The sequence below is a fragment of the Sander lucioperca genome, chromosome 6 (assembly GCF_008315115.2).
Source record: "Sander lucioperca isolate FBNREF2018 chromosome 6, SLUC_FBN_1.2, whole genome shotgun sequence".
Lineage (NCBI taxonomy): Eukaryota > Metazoa > Chordata > Actinopteri > Perciformes > Percidae > Sander > Sander lucioperca.
Genome location: NC_050178.1, coordinates 42948514 through 42970060, shown reverse-complemented (window position 1 = coordinate 42970060; position 21547 = coordinate 42948514). Strand labels below are relative to the sequence as shown.

At 40.9% G+C, this 21547-nt stretch overlaps 1 protein-coding gene and 1 long non-coding RNA gene across 2 annotated transcripts; both read right to left on the bottom strand.

Moving 5' to 3' along the window:
* Positions 1-8157: 8157 nt before the first annotated feature.
* On the bottom strand, positions 8158-10175 carry LOC116037317. Its single transcript, XR_004101833.2, has 2 exons — positions 8697-10175; positions 8158-8645 (listed from the first exon to the last, which is right to left on the bottom strand). It is a non-coding gene; the product is annotated as an uncharacterized LOC116037317 (long non-coding RNA).
* A 355-nt stretch (positions 10176-10530) lies between these two features.
* Positions 10531-21093, bottom strand: LOC116037146 (C->U-editing enzyme APOBEC-2-like). The gene is made up of 4 exons (XM_031280951.2): positions 20624-21093; positions 13236-13457; positions 12158-12466; positions 10531-11019 (listed from the first exon to the last, which is right to left on the bottom strand). Exons 1-3 carry the CDS (start codon positions 20866-20868, stop codon positions 12163-12165), a joined length of 771 nt encoding a protein of 256 aa, XP_031136811.1. The 5' UTR covers positions 20869-21093; the 3' UTR covers positions 10531-11019; positions 12158-12162.
* Between the last annotated feature and the right edge of the window lie 454 nt (positions 21094-21547).

Below are 21547 nucleotides of genomic sequence, written 5' to 3'. Positions count from 1 at the left end.
TTTTACAGGAGGAACTCAGAGCTTCTCCTTACTAAAGCTTAGAAGTGGTGTACATGCATGCATAGTCTAGCAAGCTGTCTGGATTTACCCTGCAGAGCTCTAAATAAATCCACCAGAGTTTAAAATTCCAACAACAAATACAGTGGTGCTCATAAGTTTATGAACCCATGCTAAAGTTGACTAAAAAGAGGAATAAAAAAATCATCTTTTGGAAATTGATCTTAATGCTTTAATTAAATGAAGAAGAAAAATCCAACTTTTAAGGACACCAATTTTCTTTGTTAATGAATAATGTATCGTAAATACATAAATAAATGTTCTTCCTTAAAATACAGGGGGCATAAGTATACACCCATAGAGGCAGGCAGATTTTTATTTTGAAAGGCCAGTTATTTCATGGATCCAGGATACTATGCATCCTGATAAAGTTCCCTTGGCCTTTGGAATTAAATTAGCCCCACATCATCACATACCCTTCACCATACCTAGAGATTGGCATGGTTTTATTTCAGTTAGCCTAATAGCTGGTTTGATTTGCATTGAGAGATGATTTTATGGAAAGTACCACATGCCAAATGATTTCAAAAATCACATTTATTATTTTAATAGCTTAGTATTGTATGCCCTTAAAAGCTGTATGTGTAAATGTGTAAAGGCTTTTTTTTCACGTTTTTGAAGGCCCAGTTTAATACGCAACTTTATTTGTACAATATATGTAGTAGGGGGTCCCTGATCCATCTCAGTTAGGGGGTCCTTGGTTTAAAAAACTTTGAAGACCCCTCTTTTAGTGGTAAGGGTTAGGGTTAGGGCTGTGGGAACATATTACTGAGGTAACATAGGCACATATTAATTGCCACATTGACATGTATAGACACAAATATATTTACCTTAAATCAAAGCGACATTACAATTTCCATATTCACATTTACTCTGGGCATCTTGATGCTCCTGTAAAGGAAATATGAAAAAAATACTCTCTCTCACACACACACACACACACACACACACACACACACACACACACACACACACACACACACACACACACACACACACACACTTGTTTTCCTCCTATTTGTCTGACAATTTTCTCCTTAACAATGTTAATGTTAATGTTTGTCAATGACACATTTCTTAATAGTGATACCTCCCTATTTTTCTCATTTTCTCTTTTGTTTGATGCACCCCATTGTTTCATGATTTCAAAATGTAAGTGTAGCCTGGCTACCTAGCTAACGGTCGGACGGTTTGGGAGAGACTGTCAAGGTACTAGGTAATACAGGTACACTGACATATGGTGTAACCAAATGCGGCCAGCAAGGATGCAGAATGCATCTCAACCCGTTGAGAAGTGTCAAAATAGTATCAGTTCATTATGCAACTGTGTCAGGCCTACCATGTTGAACTTGCAAAAACTACAATCAAATCTGAGATTTCTCAACGACAATCAGGCGAAAGAGACAAATTTAGCCATAGAGTCCCATTCATTTTGCACTGGACCGTGATCACCACCAGTGGAACTTTGGTGGAACTGCAACCAAATTCGGTACAATGGGACTTAATAGGGAGTGAAAAGGCTCTCCGTAGACGGGCTCTGGCTTCTACCATAAAAGTAATTAATCAAAAAATTCAAAAGTCAAAAATTGCACTTTTCTATCATGCAGTTGTGTGTAGAGCTGAAACATATGCCCTGTTTCTTGGTGTGCCTGTGATAATAATCTCGGCAGATGGGATTTTAAAAAATGCACAACTTCCTGGGAATGGCCAGGGAAAATCCCTTCACACTACTGTATGCAAATCAGCAGCTGCCAGCATGTAGGCAAGGCATGGCAGCTTTATTTGTATAGCACATTTCAGCAACAGGACAATTCAAAGTGCTTTACATAAAAAGGATTAAATTTTTTTTTAAAACAGATAAAATACGAGAATAAAAGTTACAGTGCAGTATAAGAAATTAAACATTAAAGAGCAGTTAAAAACAGTTAAACATATTAAAGACAATAAAATAGGAGATTTTAGGCTGCTAGTATGGGACAATGTATAAGCCGTTGTTCTATACATGTAATCCAAGCACAATCCTTACCGTTCCCAGAACGGGCCTGTCCCACTGGTCTTACTTTTTAATTCTCTTTATAAGCTTATATAGATTGTCATACAGTTTCAACAATGCAACTTCAGTATAAGAAATTAACAACTATTTAAAGAAAGGCAACATCAAAAAGATAGGTCTTCAGCCTTGATTTAAAAGAACTGAAAGTTGCAGCGGACCTGCAGTTTTCTGGGAGTTTGTTCCAGATATGTGGAGCATAAAAACTAAACGCTGCTTCCCCCTGTTTAGTTCTGACTCTGGGGACAGCAAGCAGACCTGTCCCGGACGACCTGAGAGGTCTGGGGGGTTCATAGTGCAGTAGCAGATCAGAAATGTATTTTGGCCCTAAACCGTTTAGTGATTTATAAACCAGCAAAGGTATTTTGAAATCAATTCTTTGAGGCACAGGAAGCCAGTGTAAAGCCGTCAGAACTGGAGTGATGTGATCCACTTTCTTGGTGTTAGTGACGACTCGAGCAGCAGCGTTTTTTTAGGGAGACCTGTAAAGACACCGTTACTGTAGTCAAGTCTACTGAAGATAAAAGCATGGACAAGTTTTTCCAAATCCTGCTGAGACATAAGTCCTTTAACCCTTGATATATTCTTAAGGTGGTAATAGGCTGACTTTGTAATTGTCTTAATGTGGCTGTTAAAATTCAGGTCTGAGTCTATGACTACACCAAGATTTCTGGCTTTGTCTGTTGTTGTTAACATTATCGTTTGAAGTTGAGTGCTGACTTTTAATCGTTCCTCTTTTGCTCCAAAAACAAACACCTCAGTTTTTTCTTCATTTAATTTAAGAAAGTTCTGGCACATCCAGTCGTTAATTTGTTCATGCACATACTCAGTTGTTGTATTGGACTATAATCCCCTGGCGATAAGGTTATGTAAATTTGTGTGTCATCCGCATAACTATGGTAACTTATTTTGTTGTTTTCCATAATCTGAGCCAGTGGAAGCATGTAGATATTAAACAGAAGAGGCCCCAGAATGGAGCCTTGGGGAACTCCGCACGTCATATTTGTATGCTGAGATGTATAATTACCTATAGACACAAAGTAGTCCCTATTCTTTAAATAGGATTCAAACCACTTTATTACTGAGCCAGAAAGACCAGCCCAGTTTTCCAATCGGTCTAGTAATATGTCATGGTCAACCATATCAAATGCAGCACTGAGATCAAGTAATACTAAGACTGAAATTTTGCCACTATCTGTGTTTAAGTGGATGTCATTAAAGACTTTAACAAGAGCCGTCTCAGTGCTGTGGTGTGGTAGAAAACCTGACTGGAAGGCATCAAAACTGTTGTTTAGTGACAAGAAAAGGTTGAGTTGTTGAAAAAAACGCTTTTTCAATTATTTTACTTAAAAATGGAAGGTTTGATATCGGCCTATAGTTGCTCATTAGTGATGTATCTAGATTGTTCTTTTTTAAGAGTGGCTTGATTACTGCAGTTAGGGCCTGTGGGAAGATACCTTAAAGAACAGACATGTTTACAATCTGTAGAAGATCAGAAGCCAAACAATTTGAAACATTTTTGATGGTAAGCAGTTTGTTCATAGAGCAAAAGCAGGTAGTGTCCCTAAACAGGACCTGCTTATCCACAAGAGTCGCATTATCCAAAGTGAAGACAACATATTGCCTTTGTAGGTTTTACTGGAAGCAATTGTCAAAATGTGAAAACAATATTAACCCTTTTTTTGTTTAGAAGCAGAGAATGTGCCGTTTTAACAAAGTCCTCCATGCAATTATAGGCCATCCAGAAGCTTTTCAATCCATAATGGAATTACATTGTCTTTGTGTGGAAGTAATAATCCTAAAATCAAGTCACAACATCTCCAATATAGCTGCATGATAGCTAACAGCTGGGCCTTTCCAAAGAGTGCTTCGGTGCCTTCGTAGCCTTTCCAGAAGCTTAGTAATCCGACCTGAAACTTCAGTGACTTTTCAGAGACTTTGGACAGTAATTCCAGAATGATAAATCCACGACTGAATAGCTAGTTGGTCATCTTTTTGTTTGAAAAGTGTTCTTTTACTGTTAGCCACTGCCATCTTGGCTGCTGACTGTCTTGACTGATGGCTGTGTCAACCAATCACATGATGTCATGTCAGAAGACAGGCAGCTTGCACAGCAAATAGGTTTTCCTAGCAGGAGGGCCTTGTATGTACTGTGTGTGTGTGTGTGTGTGTGTGTGTGTGTGTGTGTGTGTGTGTGTGTGTGTGTGTGTGTGTGTGTATTGCAGGCAGACACAATTATGTCAGATGAAGCCCTGGATGTGTAAATGAGTGTGATTTGGCCTTCTGATGTCTAATAGGAGACAAAAAATGACAGAACTAACTTTTTGGATAAAAGCAAATTGAATTTTCTAAATATGTAAATAGTCTAAACATCTAAATAGTTTCATGTTTGTGTTAGTTACAGTGTTTATTTTCATTTTGCCTGATTGCCAAGACTTGGGAGAACAACTTTTAAAAGCCAAAAGTCTTACACATAATTGTTCTGTGTGATTTCAATACATTTCTGTGAGATCAAATTTGTAACAATTCATAAATTCATGTGACATCTTTGCAGCATCACACAAGGAAACTAAGCGTAACCATGCGTGCATATTCATATTTTCTTGCTGTCATTGTCTGGGGGTGTCAATCATGATATCAGCAGTTCTCATCAGCTGGTTACATCATCCTGCTGCTGCTGTGTCTTTTTCAGTGGTGGGATGTAACTAATTCATTTGTTTTAACTAGTCTTGCATTGCCAGTTCAATCTCCACAGCACTGTGGAGTAAGGTCTGGCTGCACCACAGATGCATTCTGGGATAGGACCAACAAACACTCTGGGTTGTTTGCATTTCTTTGAAAGTCCTGGGCGGCACTAAGCTCCAGATGAAGTGACGGTGGTTCTACAAAATAGTCTTGGGAAGGAACTTATTTTGGTGGAAAAGTTGCACCCCGCAAAAGAAAACACCACATACAATATTAACTGAAGTTAACTGTTCACACAATACAGTAAGGGAAGCTTAATGTAATTGGCTCTTACCAGTGTATTGCCGTGTGTACTTTCACAACAATCCCACCAATCGGTCCCAAAACGTCACAGTTAGAGAGTAAATGCTGTAAACATATTCTTTGTAAATCTTTATAATCATTCCCTGAAAGAACAAACCAGGCCTGCCTTGTTGTACGATCCAAATTTTCTTCAAAACTTGCCATTGTGAGAGTGTAGCTTGCTAGCTCGAAGTTTGTTTACCGAAGCAAACAGCAACACAAAGAAACAAAATGTACTGTCGTTGATCCAGACTAGTTAATAGCTAATGCTGGTACCGCTAAGGAGTTGCGCATTGTCCCTTGTCAAATAGATAGATAGATAGATAGATAGATACTTTATTCATCCCGAGGGAAATTTTAGGCATCCAGTACCTTAGACAACCTTAACACAACAAACACACATACACACATATATCTTACATACATACAAATCACTCACAGAAATTCAAAGAGTTAAAGGTGCTAAGGTAGAGTGTGTGCAATGGTGGTAGTGCAAAAGAGAACAGAGCAGGGATTGATCAGTGCAATAGCTTATTATTAAATATTAACTGACTATGAAAAGACAAGAATGTAAACTTAATAGAATTAGAATTGCTTGACAGAAAATAAATAATATATGTTAAGAACAATATATAACAGGGAATAAGTTATAAGATGTATATGTTATGACCAGAGTCCAGATTGTGTAGGAGGGCTAATATATCCTATAAGACAGTCAGGTGTACAGCAGACAGAGTGATATAATGGTAGGGGCTGAGAGAGACAGGCTCATGCTGAAAAGTCCGTTTCTCCCCTCCCCCTTTGTGTGGTATTGAAGAGCTGGATGGCCCTGGGGACAAAGGAGCTCCTCAACCTGTCTGTTGAGCATGACAGTGACAGAAGTCTGCCACTGAACATGCTCGTCTAAATAAAAAAATAAAAAAATAACTAAATTATTTAAATATGTGCAAAAAGCACAAGATCACCGATATGCTATTTTCATTGGTGGCGCAGTTAGGGGTGCATTTCACCCTTTGCGGGTGCTTTGAGAATTGCATGGTTTCTTTTTGTCTCATTTATGCAGCAGCAAAAGCTGAACAATCCTTTTGTCAGTCTGATCTTTTCCAGTCCATAACTGGAATAACTACTAGTCCAGCCAGTTTGCACTGCAGGGATCACTCAAATATGCAAAAAAAATAGTTTGGCATTTTAATATGATGCCATTTACTGGAAATATTCTCTAATTAGTTTAGTGATAGTAATGCGTTAACAATAGCTTACTCAACGTTTGTGTGGAAACCTTTGTGTGTACACGCATTTGCCTGCCTGGGGTGGATGATGGATTGCTGAGTGTTACATTCCTCTACAGGTTTACAGACCTTCTGGTAAACAGGCAAACCTGTCTTACTACCCGTTTACTGATAACATTTTTTGTCTTACTTTCTTCCGCTAAAATACCAAACAAGTGTCTCATTCAAGGAAAGAGGGCTATATGTAGCCTAAACTCTGTAAACTGAATCAAGCTGCCGCAAAGGTCAGGTTATGAATGGTTCTGAAAGCACGTCACGAGATCGCGGAGAACAATGTAACGCGAAGCAGGCTTCAGTTCATAAACATTTACAATCGCTCCATTCACTTTGGTGACATGAGAGTATATACAGTTATGAAAGAGGCTCCATAGAAAAATGATAAAAGATATCATCAGAACATTTGTTTAAGATTGGTGTAGATATCGTTTTAGTCATGCTATTTTCAGGTCAAAGTCCGTAACTGCTATCGGCTAAATAAACATATCATCAGAGAGAAAAGATTCAGCCGAATGCTTCGAATGTTTGTGGTGTGAGAACAGAAAATTTGGAGATGTTCTGTTGGGTTTTATTTATGTAGGTTATGTAGGTTTTAATGAAGCATAGCGTAAATTCTTTCAGGATGACTTCTAAATGTATCACTTTTCTCTCTCTTCTAAAGCTGAAAAGCTGTTAGAGGCATTCACTTTTCTTTTAACCAATCAGAACCGGTCATGAATTTCATGAGCCAATCTAGCATGACATCCCTGTTTTAAACCTGTCTTCTCTCTGCTGCTCAGTTGTCATTTCAGGCAGAGAGCACAACCCTCCTCCTCCCCTTCCACCTCCAGTCTTCATCACACACAGCTCCCTGGGTCCTCCTCCGGCAGACCGCTCCCGTCGGCTCCTCGGTCTGGTCTTCGGGCTCTCTCACACCACCACCAGTGTCTAGACTCCATCGGGGGATATCTTTTGTCTTTCTACCCCTTTAAAAATCATTTCATAACGATGGAGTCTAATCTCCAAAGACTCTGTACATTTCATATTTTGCATATGTACAAATACATTTTGCATATCTGCAACAAAGTCTCTCCTGATTGAATTGTTATTACAGCTGAACAAACCACTCTCTGCAGGGTCCTGTTTGGTGCTGTTTCGGTACCAGGCAGTGATGTTCCCCGTCAGGACGCAGGACACATTTTAGAAGTTCTGAACTGCTGCTAAGCTATGTTAGGTAAATAAGCAAGAGACCCTGTAGTGACCCCTTTACCTATCAAAAGCACGGTCACCATGGTTGCTGATGGTGACATTGACCAAATGTTCATTGTTTTCAATACAAAGACAATTTATTTCTTTGCGTTTGTTAACAGCAACTTTTTCTCTTAGTTTTTTTTCTCACTCATAGACAAACAAAAACGTAACATTCCATTACCGCACTGTCAAAGAAATATTTGCTTCTGCATCCGCGACACCTGAGTCCAGTTACCTCTTGATTTTAATACCTTATTGTAATTGTCAGTGAAAAACTGCAACAAGCAGCAGTTCAACATAAACCAAAATGTCTCTTACAGCCCTTTTAGCCCTTCATTGTACCTTTCTTTTTGTGCCTGAAGAGTCTGGTGAGGAAACGACTTTAATTAAGTAAAGACTGCGTCAAGGCTTTGATTGATTCGGGTTAGCTGCTTGAAGAATGATGAAAGATCTGCTGCTATCTTTTGTGAGTGTGAACTGACGAAATAGACTGAATTAGACTGCTAGAGACTATTGAAATCTTTTATTATCGTTTATTGCTGAAAGAACAGAGCAAACAGGAGGCAGAAAGCAAATAGATATATTATTTGGATCTGAACAGATGATGTCTTTGTGAGCAGCAGCACAACGCATTCTGGTAGCATCGCAGGCACTTTCCAGAGTCGGGGCATTGAGTCGCCCACTCCTCGTTTGCATGAAGTTGTCAGGGGCATCTAGCTCGACTCGCCGCCTCTCAAAAACTCACAAAAATCTTTTAAACTGACCGTTATCAATCCTTATTCGTTATTTCTTAAATAAAATGGCCACCATGTTGGTCTGTTTAGAAATTTAGAATTTAGAAATTCGGAAGTAGACAGCCCCACGCGTGAAGTGTTCGTCCAATCAGGTGCAGCCATCGCGGTTGTAGGAGGGTGTAGCCTATTTTTCTTAGCTTGTCAGTGGTCATTGAAGAGAAACTGATAACTGTTAGTGGCGAGCCCATTAAGCGTCCGATGCTGGGAAGCGGGGCGATCCCTGCCGTGAAAAACGCCACAGTGGACACAAACCATTAGAGCCCCAGGGGCCCAGAAAGCTCCAACTTCCATCTGTGTTAGTTGGGTTCTGGGCATTGGATCCATTTCAAAATTATTTCGTAATATGCACTCCAATCAAATGAATATTAACAGCTTTTCCTTTAATGGGGGTGTCAGTCAAGTCTCCCCAAGCAGGTCAGTCTGACAATGTAAACAGATATGTGTCAGTCTTTTATTTAACTAGTCATATATCTATATAATATATGTGTATGCATCTATTTTAATTGATGCTACCTAGCAGAGTTTCAGGAGCAGGGCTACACCTCAAACAAGGTATTCCGGTATTCCTATAAATACCCACCTAACCCTCTCATCTCATTCGCTCCTGCATTCTGCACCACTCCCTCCCACCCTGTTTCTGTTCCTCTCCTTTCTCCTCTTCTTTAGGTCCTAAGTGCATTCCAGCGATTCCATGCCTCGCATTCCCATCATCTGTCATTATTAAATTGTTCAAAATGTATCTGGTTGATGGTGTGGTCCTTGCTAGTGAATTGTCTGTTGTCTGTTGCCTTGTATGTTTTTGATATGCTCTGTTTAATAATTGTGTAACCTTGTATCAGTGTGCTATCTTGGCCTAGCCTGACAAGCCAGACCCACATCAAGATGTAGACTAGGGTGCGTCTAGATTTCTAGGCTAATCTTGTCCAGGTCTCCCTCAAAAAAGAGATTTTAATCTTAAGGGACTCCCTGGTTAAATGAATGTCAAATAAAAAATAAAAATAAACAATGTGGTGAGCAGAAGTCTAAAGCTGTAATACAGCCATTTTAATCCCATCACTTTCTTACAGCGCTCATCTCAACACAATGTATATCAGACACAGTTGTCTCTCACACATGTAGAAGCCAGAAGCGGTAAATCCAACAGTCCAGGATACAACCACAAACTAAAGTGGGTGTGCCCTCAACTGCTGAGGTAAGTCAAAGGTGACAGAAGCTCAGATGCTGAATGTGGAGGAATGATACAATTGTGTATACAGGAGCTATCTGCTACATAAATGACATATCCTGAATATGAACATATTGTGTCTTTCCCTTTTTTTCATTTCAACACATTCTCACTCCAAGCGCGTCAAAAAAACACACATGATCAGGTGCCTTTGGCGTTAGTTACTGACGCAAAAACTCTCCTTTAGCGTTTCAGTCAGACGCAGCCCATTGGCGTAATTTTTTACTGTGCAGAGTAAAACCAAATAGTTAGGGAATGATCGTAGGTGGGGACACATCTACCTCCCCAACCTTCCACCAGTGGCAATATTTGATGTTCCGGGTACCCCTTTGGTTGGTTGGTCTTGAGTTGACCATAGACATCACTTTTTGACGCACTGGTTCGGGACCGATTTGGTGATATTGATATTTTTCAATGTGCAGGGTTAAACTACTTAGTTAGGGTTAGGGCAAGATCGTGGGAGGACTTAAACAATGTACGTTACAGTGACACTTGAAACAAGAATGGGACATGAATCCTGGTCTCCTGGGTGACAGTCCTGTGTTTTTTTTTGTTTTGTTTTTTCTTAATTTTTTCTGATTTTATTGGATAGGAAAGCTGAGATATGAAAGGGGAGAGAGAGGGGGGGGAAGACATGCAGGAAAACCGTCACAGGTCAGATTCGAACCCTTGAACTTCTGCGTTGAGGAATAAACCTCTGCGTATGTGCTCCTGCTCTACCAACTGAGCTAACCGGCCACCAGTCCTGTCTTGTTTGACCCATCCACCGCCCCAACCTGCCTCCTTATGTGGATGTTAGGTCTTTCATACTACTGGCTACCGTTGTCGCTCTTTATATTGCATCATCTTACAGTACCGCGTTCAAGCTGCTGCTCTGCCCTGTACGTCCCATTCAGACACTAAAGGGTGATTTTTGCGTCAGTATTTAATGAGTTGGGAATGAGAATGGGTTGTTGATTTACCTAATCAAGGTGGAAATACTGTAGCACCCCATAAAAATCACTGTGTGCAAAAATGTGCAAAAAAAAAAACATACAAGTGTAAAGACCCAATGTCTGAGACCAGGACAATCCCAGATTGTGGAAGCCAGATGTCGTGATTACTTCCAGGAGTTGTGGGGAGGGTCCTTCACCATGGCACATAAAGTGTGATTACAGCATTCACAAACACACTAAAGAAAAGTCAACACCCTGACTCATACACACACAGCTATTCTACTCTCACAGATTCATATGGACTATGAATATGTATCACTTTCAATCAACAACAGTATCAACCTGAATCATCTGTAGTGATGATGTACAAGTAATGATGATGATGATGATTGCGGACACATTCCCAACTGGATTCCTGTGTCAACAGAGAGAAAGAGAGAGAGTTTTGAGTTAAAAACACTTCCATGTAAAGTACATTCATTACAATACACTACAATACACTGGTTAATGCCCCACTTCATTACAGTTTTTCTAATTGATAAGGCTGCTTAATGAAACTGGGTTCCACTTGATCTTCATCATCATCGCCTTCTTAGCACAGCAGAAGTCTTCTCTTGCAAATGTTCTAACACTTTTTCTTGGTTTCACACTTTTTTCACACTGTTTTTTACAAACAGTTGACACAGATCTTACAGAAAGACGTGAAACGGTGTTGGATTAACTGTGTTAAAAATCAGCAATCAGTCCTAGACTAGGTCAAAGCCTAGTGTATGACTGGAAAAATGTATGGAAAAATCTGGTGCAGTACAATGTACATTTTTTGTCTCTAAGCTATGGTTATTGTTATAGTTATCGTCCTTGGTGTGGACTAGAGCTGAAGATAGAAGCGGTAAATGAGCGGTCAGGTGATGCGTTTCGATTTGCGCAAAAATGAATGCTGAGGAGGTGAAACGGAGGCTGGCCTCTGGAGGACTTATTTTATTTCTTTGTTCCAACTTCCAAGTGGCCTATAGCCTACGTTAGTCATGAATAAATTATGTTAAAAAAATGTATAAACGACTTATTCTTGACGAAAGACAAAAGAGCTTTCTGCCTCTTTTTTTTTTCTCTCCCTTTTCCGCCGAGTGGTGCGTGTGCCCACTTGCGGTGTGAAGCGCGTGTCCGCGCTATTCTCCGATACTCTAATCACTGCTGATAGACGGCCTATAGGCTACAGTCGGGCTGTAAACGGGTTCGGGCTTTTAAAAAGCTGTCAATCAAAATGTACTTGTCGGGCTCGGTCCTTTTCAGGCCTAACTTTTAAGGCCCGATTACAGCTCTAGTGTGGACCGCCCTTTAGGGTGCTTTCACACCTTAGGAGTTAGGTCCGTTTTAACCGAACCCTGGAGCATTTGGTCGGATAATCCGGTTTGTTTGGGGTGGTGTGAAACCTAATTGGCACTCTGGTTTGGAATAGTCTGTCAGAGACCTTTGTTGCATGTTATACGTCTCTCTCTCTCTCTCTTTGCCTGTCTCCACATTACATTATTAAAGAGTTTTCCTTTCACACTTACTGTGGTCACTGTAGAATGTCAGCCAGCTTCTCATGATAATACTCATAGTTATCTTTGCAGTCCTCCCACAGGTTCAGAGGTTCATCCTCGTGCTCCACAAATGTGTCCCAGGTGTAGGAGAAGTCCAGAGGCTTCATCACCCTTAGCTTACATCCAGCAGCGTGCAAGGCCTTGAGTCCGGCCTGGATCTCTGGTTCCTCCCACTCAAACAGCCGAGCAGCAAAGATGCTCAGCCTGACGTTTTTCTTGGCCTTCAACATTTCAGCTATCTTTAGAGCACAAGCAGAGCATGGACTGGAAGACACATACCTGAAAGGAAAGTGGCAAAATGAAGAGAAATGTAATTTTTCAAAACAATTTCACAAATATCTGACTATCATTGTATAAGCGCATTATAAGGATAATCAGATTAAGATGCATTTAATGTATGGACAAAGAATGTTTTCATTATTGTGTACAAGTGTATTTACATGTATTTTTAGCTCTCTGCTGGTCACAGGCAGTCACTCCAAGACAAAATGAGGAACTTGACACACTCCTGGTTGAACCATAGACTGTAAAAATAATGGACGAAGCTTCCAGGTCTGAAAAGTAAAGCCAATACGGAAGTGCCTTAAACCTGCATTCTATCTCATTTCCAGCAGGGGGCGACTCCACTGGCTCCAAAAAGAAGCGCAATGAAAAATGACACCAAAGGGGTACCCAGAGCGACAAATATTGTCCCAATGGGACTACATTTAGAATTAGTTGAAAGCCCCCTTTGTCTGACTGAGATGCTAGTGTAGACTTTTTGCACCAAAGGCCCCTGACCAAGCCAAGTCGTTTTTTGATGTGCTGGGAGTAAGACTGTGTTGAACAGACCCATAATATATCATGGATATATTATATGCATGAATGGCTACACAATGTATAGGTTTATGTGTGGATTTAAGAGCATCTATAAGAGTGCAAGTTACAAAATATTCAAAACTGTCATGGAAACAACAAGGAACATATTGTCCAGACTGAAAACAAGTTCTTGTAATATGCCACATTCTCTATGCCACATACCATCTGACAGTTTAAGAGAGGTATGTACCAGGTGACTGTGTATTTGAGTGCAGGGTCATAGTTCAGCAGGCACTGTGTGAAGAAGGCCTCCTCAGCATGAAGCCCAGCGTGCTCATCCTCCAGACAGCCCCTTAGTAGCCCATCAGCTACCCCGTTATCCAACAGGTAACACAGAAAGGTCTTGTTGCGGCCTGAGGAGTATTCCACGTTCTTGAACTGGAACTTATAGGAAAAAGGATCAATCCGGTCCCTGTGTAAAACAGAATAAATGAAAGAAACATTGGAATGTTAGTTAGCAAAACCAACATGGGACTGTTTCATTCATATCTGATGTTGTCAAAACGTTTTTCCATTGACAACCAGTCTAACAAACAATAGCGTTTTCTCTGAAACACAAAGTAAAGCCAGATTTCCTTCCCCTGAGTCCCCTAGTACAACATTTTGGTAGATTAGGCTTTTTTTAAATTGCTGAACACAGTCTGCCACATGTGAGGTAGTCTTGGATGCATTCTAGGTAGATAACATGGTCTTAAGCTTAAGTATATGAGTTTAAGGTCAGGGGTGCATACTGTGGTGGAGTTTCCAGACTATAAACTCTGTTAAATTGTGACGAGTGGTACCCTAGGTCACATTCAGGTCATCTTCAGGTTGATTCAGCAACCCTTCATACTAACTTGTCTTATAACACACACACACACACACACACACACACACACACACACACACACACACACACACACACACACACACACACACACACACACATAGTGCGTGGCACTATCTTTGTGGGGATCCGTCATTGACATAATGCATTCCCTAGCCCCTTACCCTAACCTTAAAGGGATACTTCACCGATTTAGCATTAAGCTCTGTATCAGTAGAAACACCTCAGCAGCACCTCAGCCTGCAGTGTTGCTCTATGCCACTAGCCAGTAAGGGAACATCCTCAGCGATGAAACGCGGAACGAGGGCTGGAGCTATGAGCTAGCTAGGTGGAAAGCTAATGCCAGCCGGGTCACCTGTTCCATCAATCCTGCTTGCAAGTGTCTGCTCATTAGACAACAAACTGGACTACATCCAACTTCAACGAAACTCCTAACGCGAGTTCAGAGACTGCTGTGTTTTTGTTGTTGTGGAAACATGGCTGAACAACAGTGTACGGAACTATCTAGCTACCAGGCCTGCTGCTTTGTCGCCGGGTAAGACTAGTGGAGGTGGGCTGTGTTAACACGGACTGGTGCAGAAATGGGGTGATTTGTATCCAACTAACTGCTAACCGCTGGTGGAGTTGGTGACTGTTAAACGCTGACCATTCTACATTATACGCAAATTTACGGCTGTGTTTATACTCGGTGTTTACAGCCCACCAAGCGCTAATGCTAGTATGTGTTTGCTGAACTTTACGGAGCCTATAATGTGTGTGCACTAAATGTAGTTTCGTATGTCGTTTTTCTATAATGTCGTTTTTCTATATTTTAAATGTGTAACCACTTGAGCCACGGTGAAACGTTGTTTTGTGTATATGGTTGAAATGACAATAAAACACAATTGAGTTGAGTTGAATACTGCCTCACTGTCTGTCTGTCTGTAAACGGTAGGCATGGCTTGGGCGTGGACTCTAAAGCAGCGAAGCAAGTGCATTCTGGGATTTGGTGTCTTTCATCCATATGTGCCAAAAACACATTTTCTGGCTTATCTCGGCCTAGAAGGCACCAATTTCTAAAAAAAATTCACATTTCTACTACATAAGTGACCCAATAGGTGCTTTCCGACCGGATAGTACTTGTACTTTTTAGAGGAAAAGTACACTTCTAAGCAGTTCTAAGAACTACTCTCCCCCAAAATCTTTTTTTCCGTTTGCATTCCCACTGGCCATAGGGACTGGTAGGAGGGGTAAGGGAGTGACGCAAGCATGGCAACGGTCTTTATAGCATCGTCACTAGACCTTAGCGCCACATACAACAACAACAAATGATGCTAATACTTGTGCACTTTTCCTATATTAAATGCACGTCCATTCTCGTAGTAATTCACGTAATGTTTTGCTCAACACAGACGGGGCTTTATTATACTCAGAACAGACCCCGCCTCTGCCTGCTGCGCTGTGGACGTGTGTGTGTGTGACTGTGTGTGACGCCCGGCGAGCCGCAGGACACGCTTGTGGAGTTTAACTCCGAAAAGACAGTTAACCACAGGTTCCCGTTAATCTTATGATGGACATGTGTTGTGATATTTAAACAAACGAACCGTCAACGGCGAAATAAAAGCCTCTTATTTACGAGAGCGGTCTGAGAGACCTCCAGCTTACAGCGAGGTGTCTGAGCATGACTGACGAGCTAGAGGCCGGGGCAGGCGCTTGCTGGCTGTCGCCTCACTTGATGGAGCTTCTGAACTTCGAAAACTTTGAAGCAAATTGTCAATTCGGCATCAGTTTTCGCAAGACTGCCTATATTTGAAATCTAAACAGTTAATTTCTCGCCTAAAACGTTGTCAGAAGTGAATTTAATGATGAATAAGATGGTGAAAATTGTTAAAAATGTCCCGTTGTTGGTTGTTGCTCTGTCTGCAAGTTTCCGAGTTGGCAGTGGGCGTGACTTATAAATTCGACCAATCAAGTACACCTAGGAAAAGGGAAAAGGGAAAAGACCCTGCTCTGAAGTAGGAGCTAAAAAACTGAGGCCAGAGGAACTTAAAAATCCCCAAATTTTTCCTGTCGGAACACGACAAAAAAAGTGTTCTAGGAACATTTAGTTCTAAGAACTGCAAAAATCCCTCCGGTCGTAAAGCCCCTATTGTAAAGATATATTCGTCTTTCCAACGGTGAAATATCCCTTTAACCATCACCACTAAATGCCTAACCTTAACCCTTACCCTCACCCTAACCATAACCTAATTCTAACCCTTATCCTAAAACCAAGTCTTAACCCTCAAACAGCCCTTTAAAGTTGTGGGGTCCAGCATTTTGGCCCCACAAAGTTGTCAGGACCCCACAAGTATACTGTATTCCTGGTTTTTGGACCCCACGAATATAGTTAAACAAGAACACACACACACACACACACACACACACACACACACCTAAGGATAGGCTCTACTGCAGTATTGTTTTGCTGTCATTGTTTTCGGTGTGTGCTGAGGTGTTGGGTTCATGATTAAGATCAGCATATGTGTTTACCGCGCCCACAGTACAAACGCCAAAGACATCTGACCAAGCATCACTTTTTGAGGCGCTGGGAGTGAGACTGTCTTTGTATTAAAGGTTAGAGAAAGCCTGTATTTGGTAAACAGCTATCCTTAACACAGACATTCTCAGAGTTGGGATGGTATTACACAACGCTACACAGTGGTTCCAATCCTTAATCCTGAATCTCCTTGATCGAGTGTCAACAAATGCTTCTATGTCTACATCTCTTGAAAGTTATTCAACAAATATTTGAGAAACCTTGTACCTGAACCAACATATCTGGGAAATCTCACTGAAGCCAGGTCTCTGTGTAAATCATGTGAAACATTAACTGAGTTTGATCTTGACCTCAGCACCTTAATGTACCACTAGGAAGAATTTGTAAATCATCATCATTTTTGAACGTATTCAGTGTTTACCAACTGTACAGGCCAACGGGAACCCCGCCAGGCCAGAAAAACCTATTTTTTACTGCCAAAAAATAACAGCAAATATCCATTGTGTTTCCCCAACATTCATTCAGCGTAACACTGCCGTGAGCGGTCCATAAATGAGGCAACTGTCCGTGGTTACATGTAGTTCACATCTGTAACAGCAGGACAGTCGAATGTGTTATGTAAACTGTTAAGTCAGTTGAACAGGTGAAGCGAAGATAACGGCTACACGACACAATAACTTGCTAACGTATTCGTTGTTGTTTTTAGCTGTGAGAATAGACCTGAGAATATTCTGTGAAGTTTGCTCAAAGTGATGTTTTATTTGGAGTGAGTGCTACGCCGGACTCTGTTTAAAGGAATTGACCTTTTAAATGCTACATTGCTTGTAAGAAAATGACGGGGGTAAAAGGCAAGCCAGCTTTAAAAGTGTCTTATTTTCTTTTGAAATAAGTCCTGTGTCCCATCCGACCCATGCGCCAGGCTAATGCAGTCAACCTAGGGGTAGTCTATATAGACAACGTTCCACTTCCGGGATTGTTCCGGTGCCGCAGGAAATTCCGAATTTTAAACTCCGGTGGATTTGTGAGGACTATGGTTAACTGCTCCTCAGATCTCTGCAGGGTAAATCCAGAAAGCTAGCTAGACAATCTGTCTAATCTGAGTTTTCCGTTGCACGACTAAAAAAACTTTTGAACGTACACGTTCCACCAAAACAAGTTCCTTCCCGAGGCTATTTTGCAGCGGCTCCGTGCGGAGCTTAGCACCGCCCATGGCGATTGTGATTGGTTTAAAGAAATGCCAATGAACCAGAGCACGTTTTTCTCCCATCCGGGAATGCCGTGTAGACTAGCCAGACCCTCCTCTGCAGCGCTGTGGAGGAAGGTCTGGCAAAGCGAGACTAACCCAAAGGATACACTGGTATTAAACCTCAAAAAGTCGAGCTGTGAGTTGATTTTCATATTTGCTAATGAATGCCCCAATGCAAAACAGATTAAAAAATAACAGTGCCGCTTGCATTAATTGGGAAATAATTCTCAACAACAAACACTGTCAGCTTGTTACACTCGGCTGACCATGCAAAAACCCTGGTGTGGACCTTTAAATAGATAGCAGGATCTACAGCAGGATTAGATATCACCACAGCACCTGTCTCTGTTTGAGTCGAGCGAACACGAAGGATGGTGAGAGGGGTGTCAGGTTGATAAGGTGGGGGCAGGATTGCAGCAGCAGGCAGAGCTAATTTCAAACCGTCTACATGGCTGAGACTGGAATTCCAATGCATTATTATTAGACTGGTGGTCATGTGACCCAGCTCTTATGGTGGTTCCCAAACGTTTTTCTGCAGGGCCCCCCCTTTTGTAGATACAAATACTTTCAAGCATTTTCAAGACAGTCCTTTCACAAACTTGTCCATGATTTTCTAACAGTGCAGCATGGGGTCACGCCCCCCAGTTTGGGAACCACTGTAACTAACCAGTACAGGCTTCATCTCTCTCTCTCTCTCTCAGTCAGTAAATAACTTTTAAAAATCAGTATTTTTAACAGCCACGACTGTTCAAAACAATGGCGGACAGATCTGTGTACCAAACCATCTGGCGCGTCAGGTTAGTATTGTCATGCTTTTGTCAAAAAAAACATTCCACTATACGATCATAGCTTTATTTTTATTTTTTATAAGGGACTGTTCGTTATTTAATTAAAGGGCCACCGGAGGAGTTTTGTGGCCTTTAACCTAAAAAGATGTGACCCTCCCCTCATCAGTAATAATTTTCCTATGACCCTCCAAAACGATCTGAAAAAGAGGTATGACCCTCCTCTTGTGCGCAAGTTTGCACTTAACAAAGAAGTACAGATACCATTTGATTTTTACAGCCATGACAACAGGAGTTAACCTCTGCATTCTCATCTTACACATCCCACTCCTCTGTTATGGTGTGGGGGCCATTTCAGTAGATTTACTCACTAACATTGTTGTGGAAACACAATAAGCATGGAAACTAAATGCACACTTCATGCATTACTGCATTACTTCAGATACTAAGTTACTCCTCTAGTAAACTAGTATTCACATGAAATAAAACAATAAAACATTGAGACCATTCAGCAAAGGACGCTGGGATATAACCAATTCAACACTGGTTGCTATGGACTTGTCACTATCGTCATTGGATATTTTAGCACATAGGTAAAGCTGCTGAAGCTGAACATTATATTCCAAAACACATATGTTTATTTTTAAAGTTTTTAAGTTACATTGTAACAATTTAATTAAATAAAAATATAATAATAAATAATTCGCCCTTATGAAATCCAATCGCGGCACGGCTGTTTTGGAACGCAATAGACAGACGCTTAACTAAAATGTAACAGTGAACAATCAATGTTGGACCTACATTCTGTTGAGATGCCTCTCCAAACGCAGAAACCAAGCGCAGTCACACCATAAAACGTTAAGACACGTTGAGAAAAAAGATCTGTATTTTGCCGTAATCCAATGACACGAAAAAAAAGTAATCCACAGCGATCAGTAGATCCACAAAAAGGTAAATGACACGGTGTATCCAGCAAGGCCGATATGAGCGTCACATACGAGGCCTCTCCACTTCGCTGTTTAAACGAAGTGGAATAAATGTATAAAAGTCCAAATCTACACAAAACCCGCAATCAATTAGTGCGCTGACATCACATTTATATACATGGCATTTAGGAAACCTTTATTGCAACGTTGGCACGGCAAGATGTCCAGACATAGCGCAACAGTAACTTTCGTTTTTTGCGTCCTGCTGCTCCCATCGTCAGCCAGCTAATATTTTTTGTATTAAAGCAGTATATGAAATCAGATGTATTACCTATCACCATTTAGTTGTTTTGTGTTATTTAAGATATTTATATCTGGTCATGCCAGATCTAATTATTCCACTAATTTTTTAAACAATGCAATTACCCTTTTCAGCCACCAGGGGGGCAGAAAAGGGTAATTGCCCCCCCAGCAAACTCCGCGTATGCGGTCAGACCATCTGCTAGGGGGCCGAGACTGAGAGCTACATGGATAAATATGCACCAAACAAGCCACTTTGAAATTTTGCTCAGCAAAAACCTGAGATACCCATGTAAATTCCTACTGGTTTCCCCATGTGCAGATCCACATACACAACATAGAGGGAGACACATAGAAGATGTCACACAAGCACCTAATGATGCTGCTAATCTTAGTAAAAGCATTCTAGTAAAGAGAAGTTTGTAATGCTTTTATTTTGAAGTACCTTATACAAGTCCCGAGTAATAGTCAATGGCATTGGCAGTAGTTTACTGTAAGTTAGTTCTGTTTTTTTTAATCAATTCTAAGTGAAGTTAGCAGTTGGTCTGAATCTATATTTGGACATTTTATGGTAACTGCAATAAAACAACCCGCACAATGCACCACACAGATCATACAACCCTTGGATCATAGGTTATGTTATGATAGGTAGGTTTGTCACTTTATAAGTTAGTGGTTCAGGTACTTGGCTGATTTTAACTCATGTTTAGTATGTCACACATTAAAAAATGTTACCATATTGGGCATGAAAAGGAATTCACTCTTAAATGCCAGACAGTTCACTGTAAGTGCTTCTCAGTGCAAGCATGTGGGATCAGCTCATTAAAGAATCTGATTCAGACAGAGTAAAGGCATCATCAGCAAAAACTTTGGAAATAAAACAAATGTAGAATGAGGATAGGATACCTCAGCTATGCACAGTCTGAGCTCTGTCTATTAAACTGCTTCATGAACCATACTTGGTGATATAGACCTACCCTTTGATGATTTCAAATGGAGGTAGTTCCATTGGCTCAACCTGAAAATCTCCATTCTGACCGTTGGCTGCTGCACCATTGGCGGCTGCCGCCTCAGCTGACGGGCCCTCTCCATTATGCGCTGCCCCTTCTCCTTGCGCTCCTTGATTCTTCACTTTCTTTACATCCTTGGTCTTTTCAGCTGACTCTTTTTCTTTTTCTTCTTTCTCTTTTCTTCTCATTGGTGTACGACTTTTGTCAGCCATGGCAAAGGAACGGCTTTCGAGGGAATTTGAGAGAAGTTCTGAAAGTCTGCGTGGAAAGAGTTAAGGTGAATTTTAAAAAAAGACAAGACGTAGAAAAAGACAGGGCAGAACGCAGGAGAAGACCTGAAACGAAAAAATAAATGAATAAACAGAAGACAGGCAGAAAGGAAGGGAGACCAAGTGAGGGGGAGGAGTGGAATGGTAGAGAGGGCAGAAGAGGGCAGGGGGAGAAAGAAGTGCAAGGAGCTAACCAAAGAGAGAGAGAGAGAGAGAGAGAGAGAGAGGAGGAGAGGGAGGGGATCAAAGTGGTCATTGAGGGGGTTCCCCAACAAAAAGGGGAATCATTCATTTACACTATGATTCCATCCATGACTATTTTGGTCATGGGTTTCATACACTTTCTGTAATAATACATCTAAAAGCAAACATTCTATTAAATGGGGGACCATCCGAAAATGAAGTCTTATCAAAGGGGGGTCTGTGGTCTAATTTGTGTCAGTTTGGGGGTCCTTGACGTGAAAAAGTTTGGGAACCACTCGTGTAAATAAGTGATTCAACGGGCTCTCAGAAGGAGACACTGGATACTTGATATTGTTTTTTTGGCACATAAATTGAAAGATTTAAAGTTAAAACTCAGCATACAAGCAGCTTCAATCTAAAAAATATATGTGTTGGCACT

Bases quoted from the DNA above. Each gene is read 5' to 3' on its own strand.
- LOC116037146 (XM_031280951.2), bottom strand. From the start codon at position 20,868: ATGGCTGACAAAAGTCGTACACCAATGAGAAGAAAAGAGAAAGAAGAA. The intron at 13,458-20,623 runs GTAGGTCTATAT...TGTTTTACACAG, and splicing joins CCATTTGAAATCATCAAAGG to GGACCGGATTGATCCTTTTT. The intron at 12,467-13,235 runs GTACATACCTCT...CTTTCCTTTCAG, and splicing joins CTCAAATACACAGTCACCTG to GTATGTGTCTTCCAGTCCAT.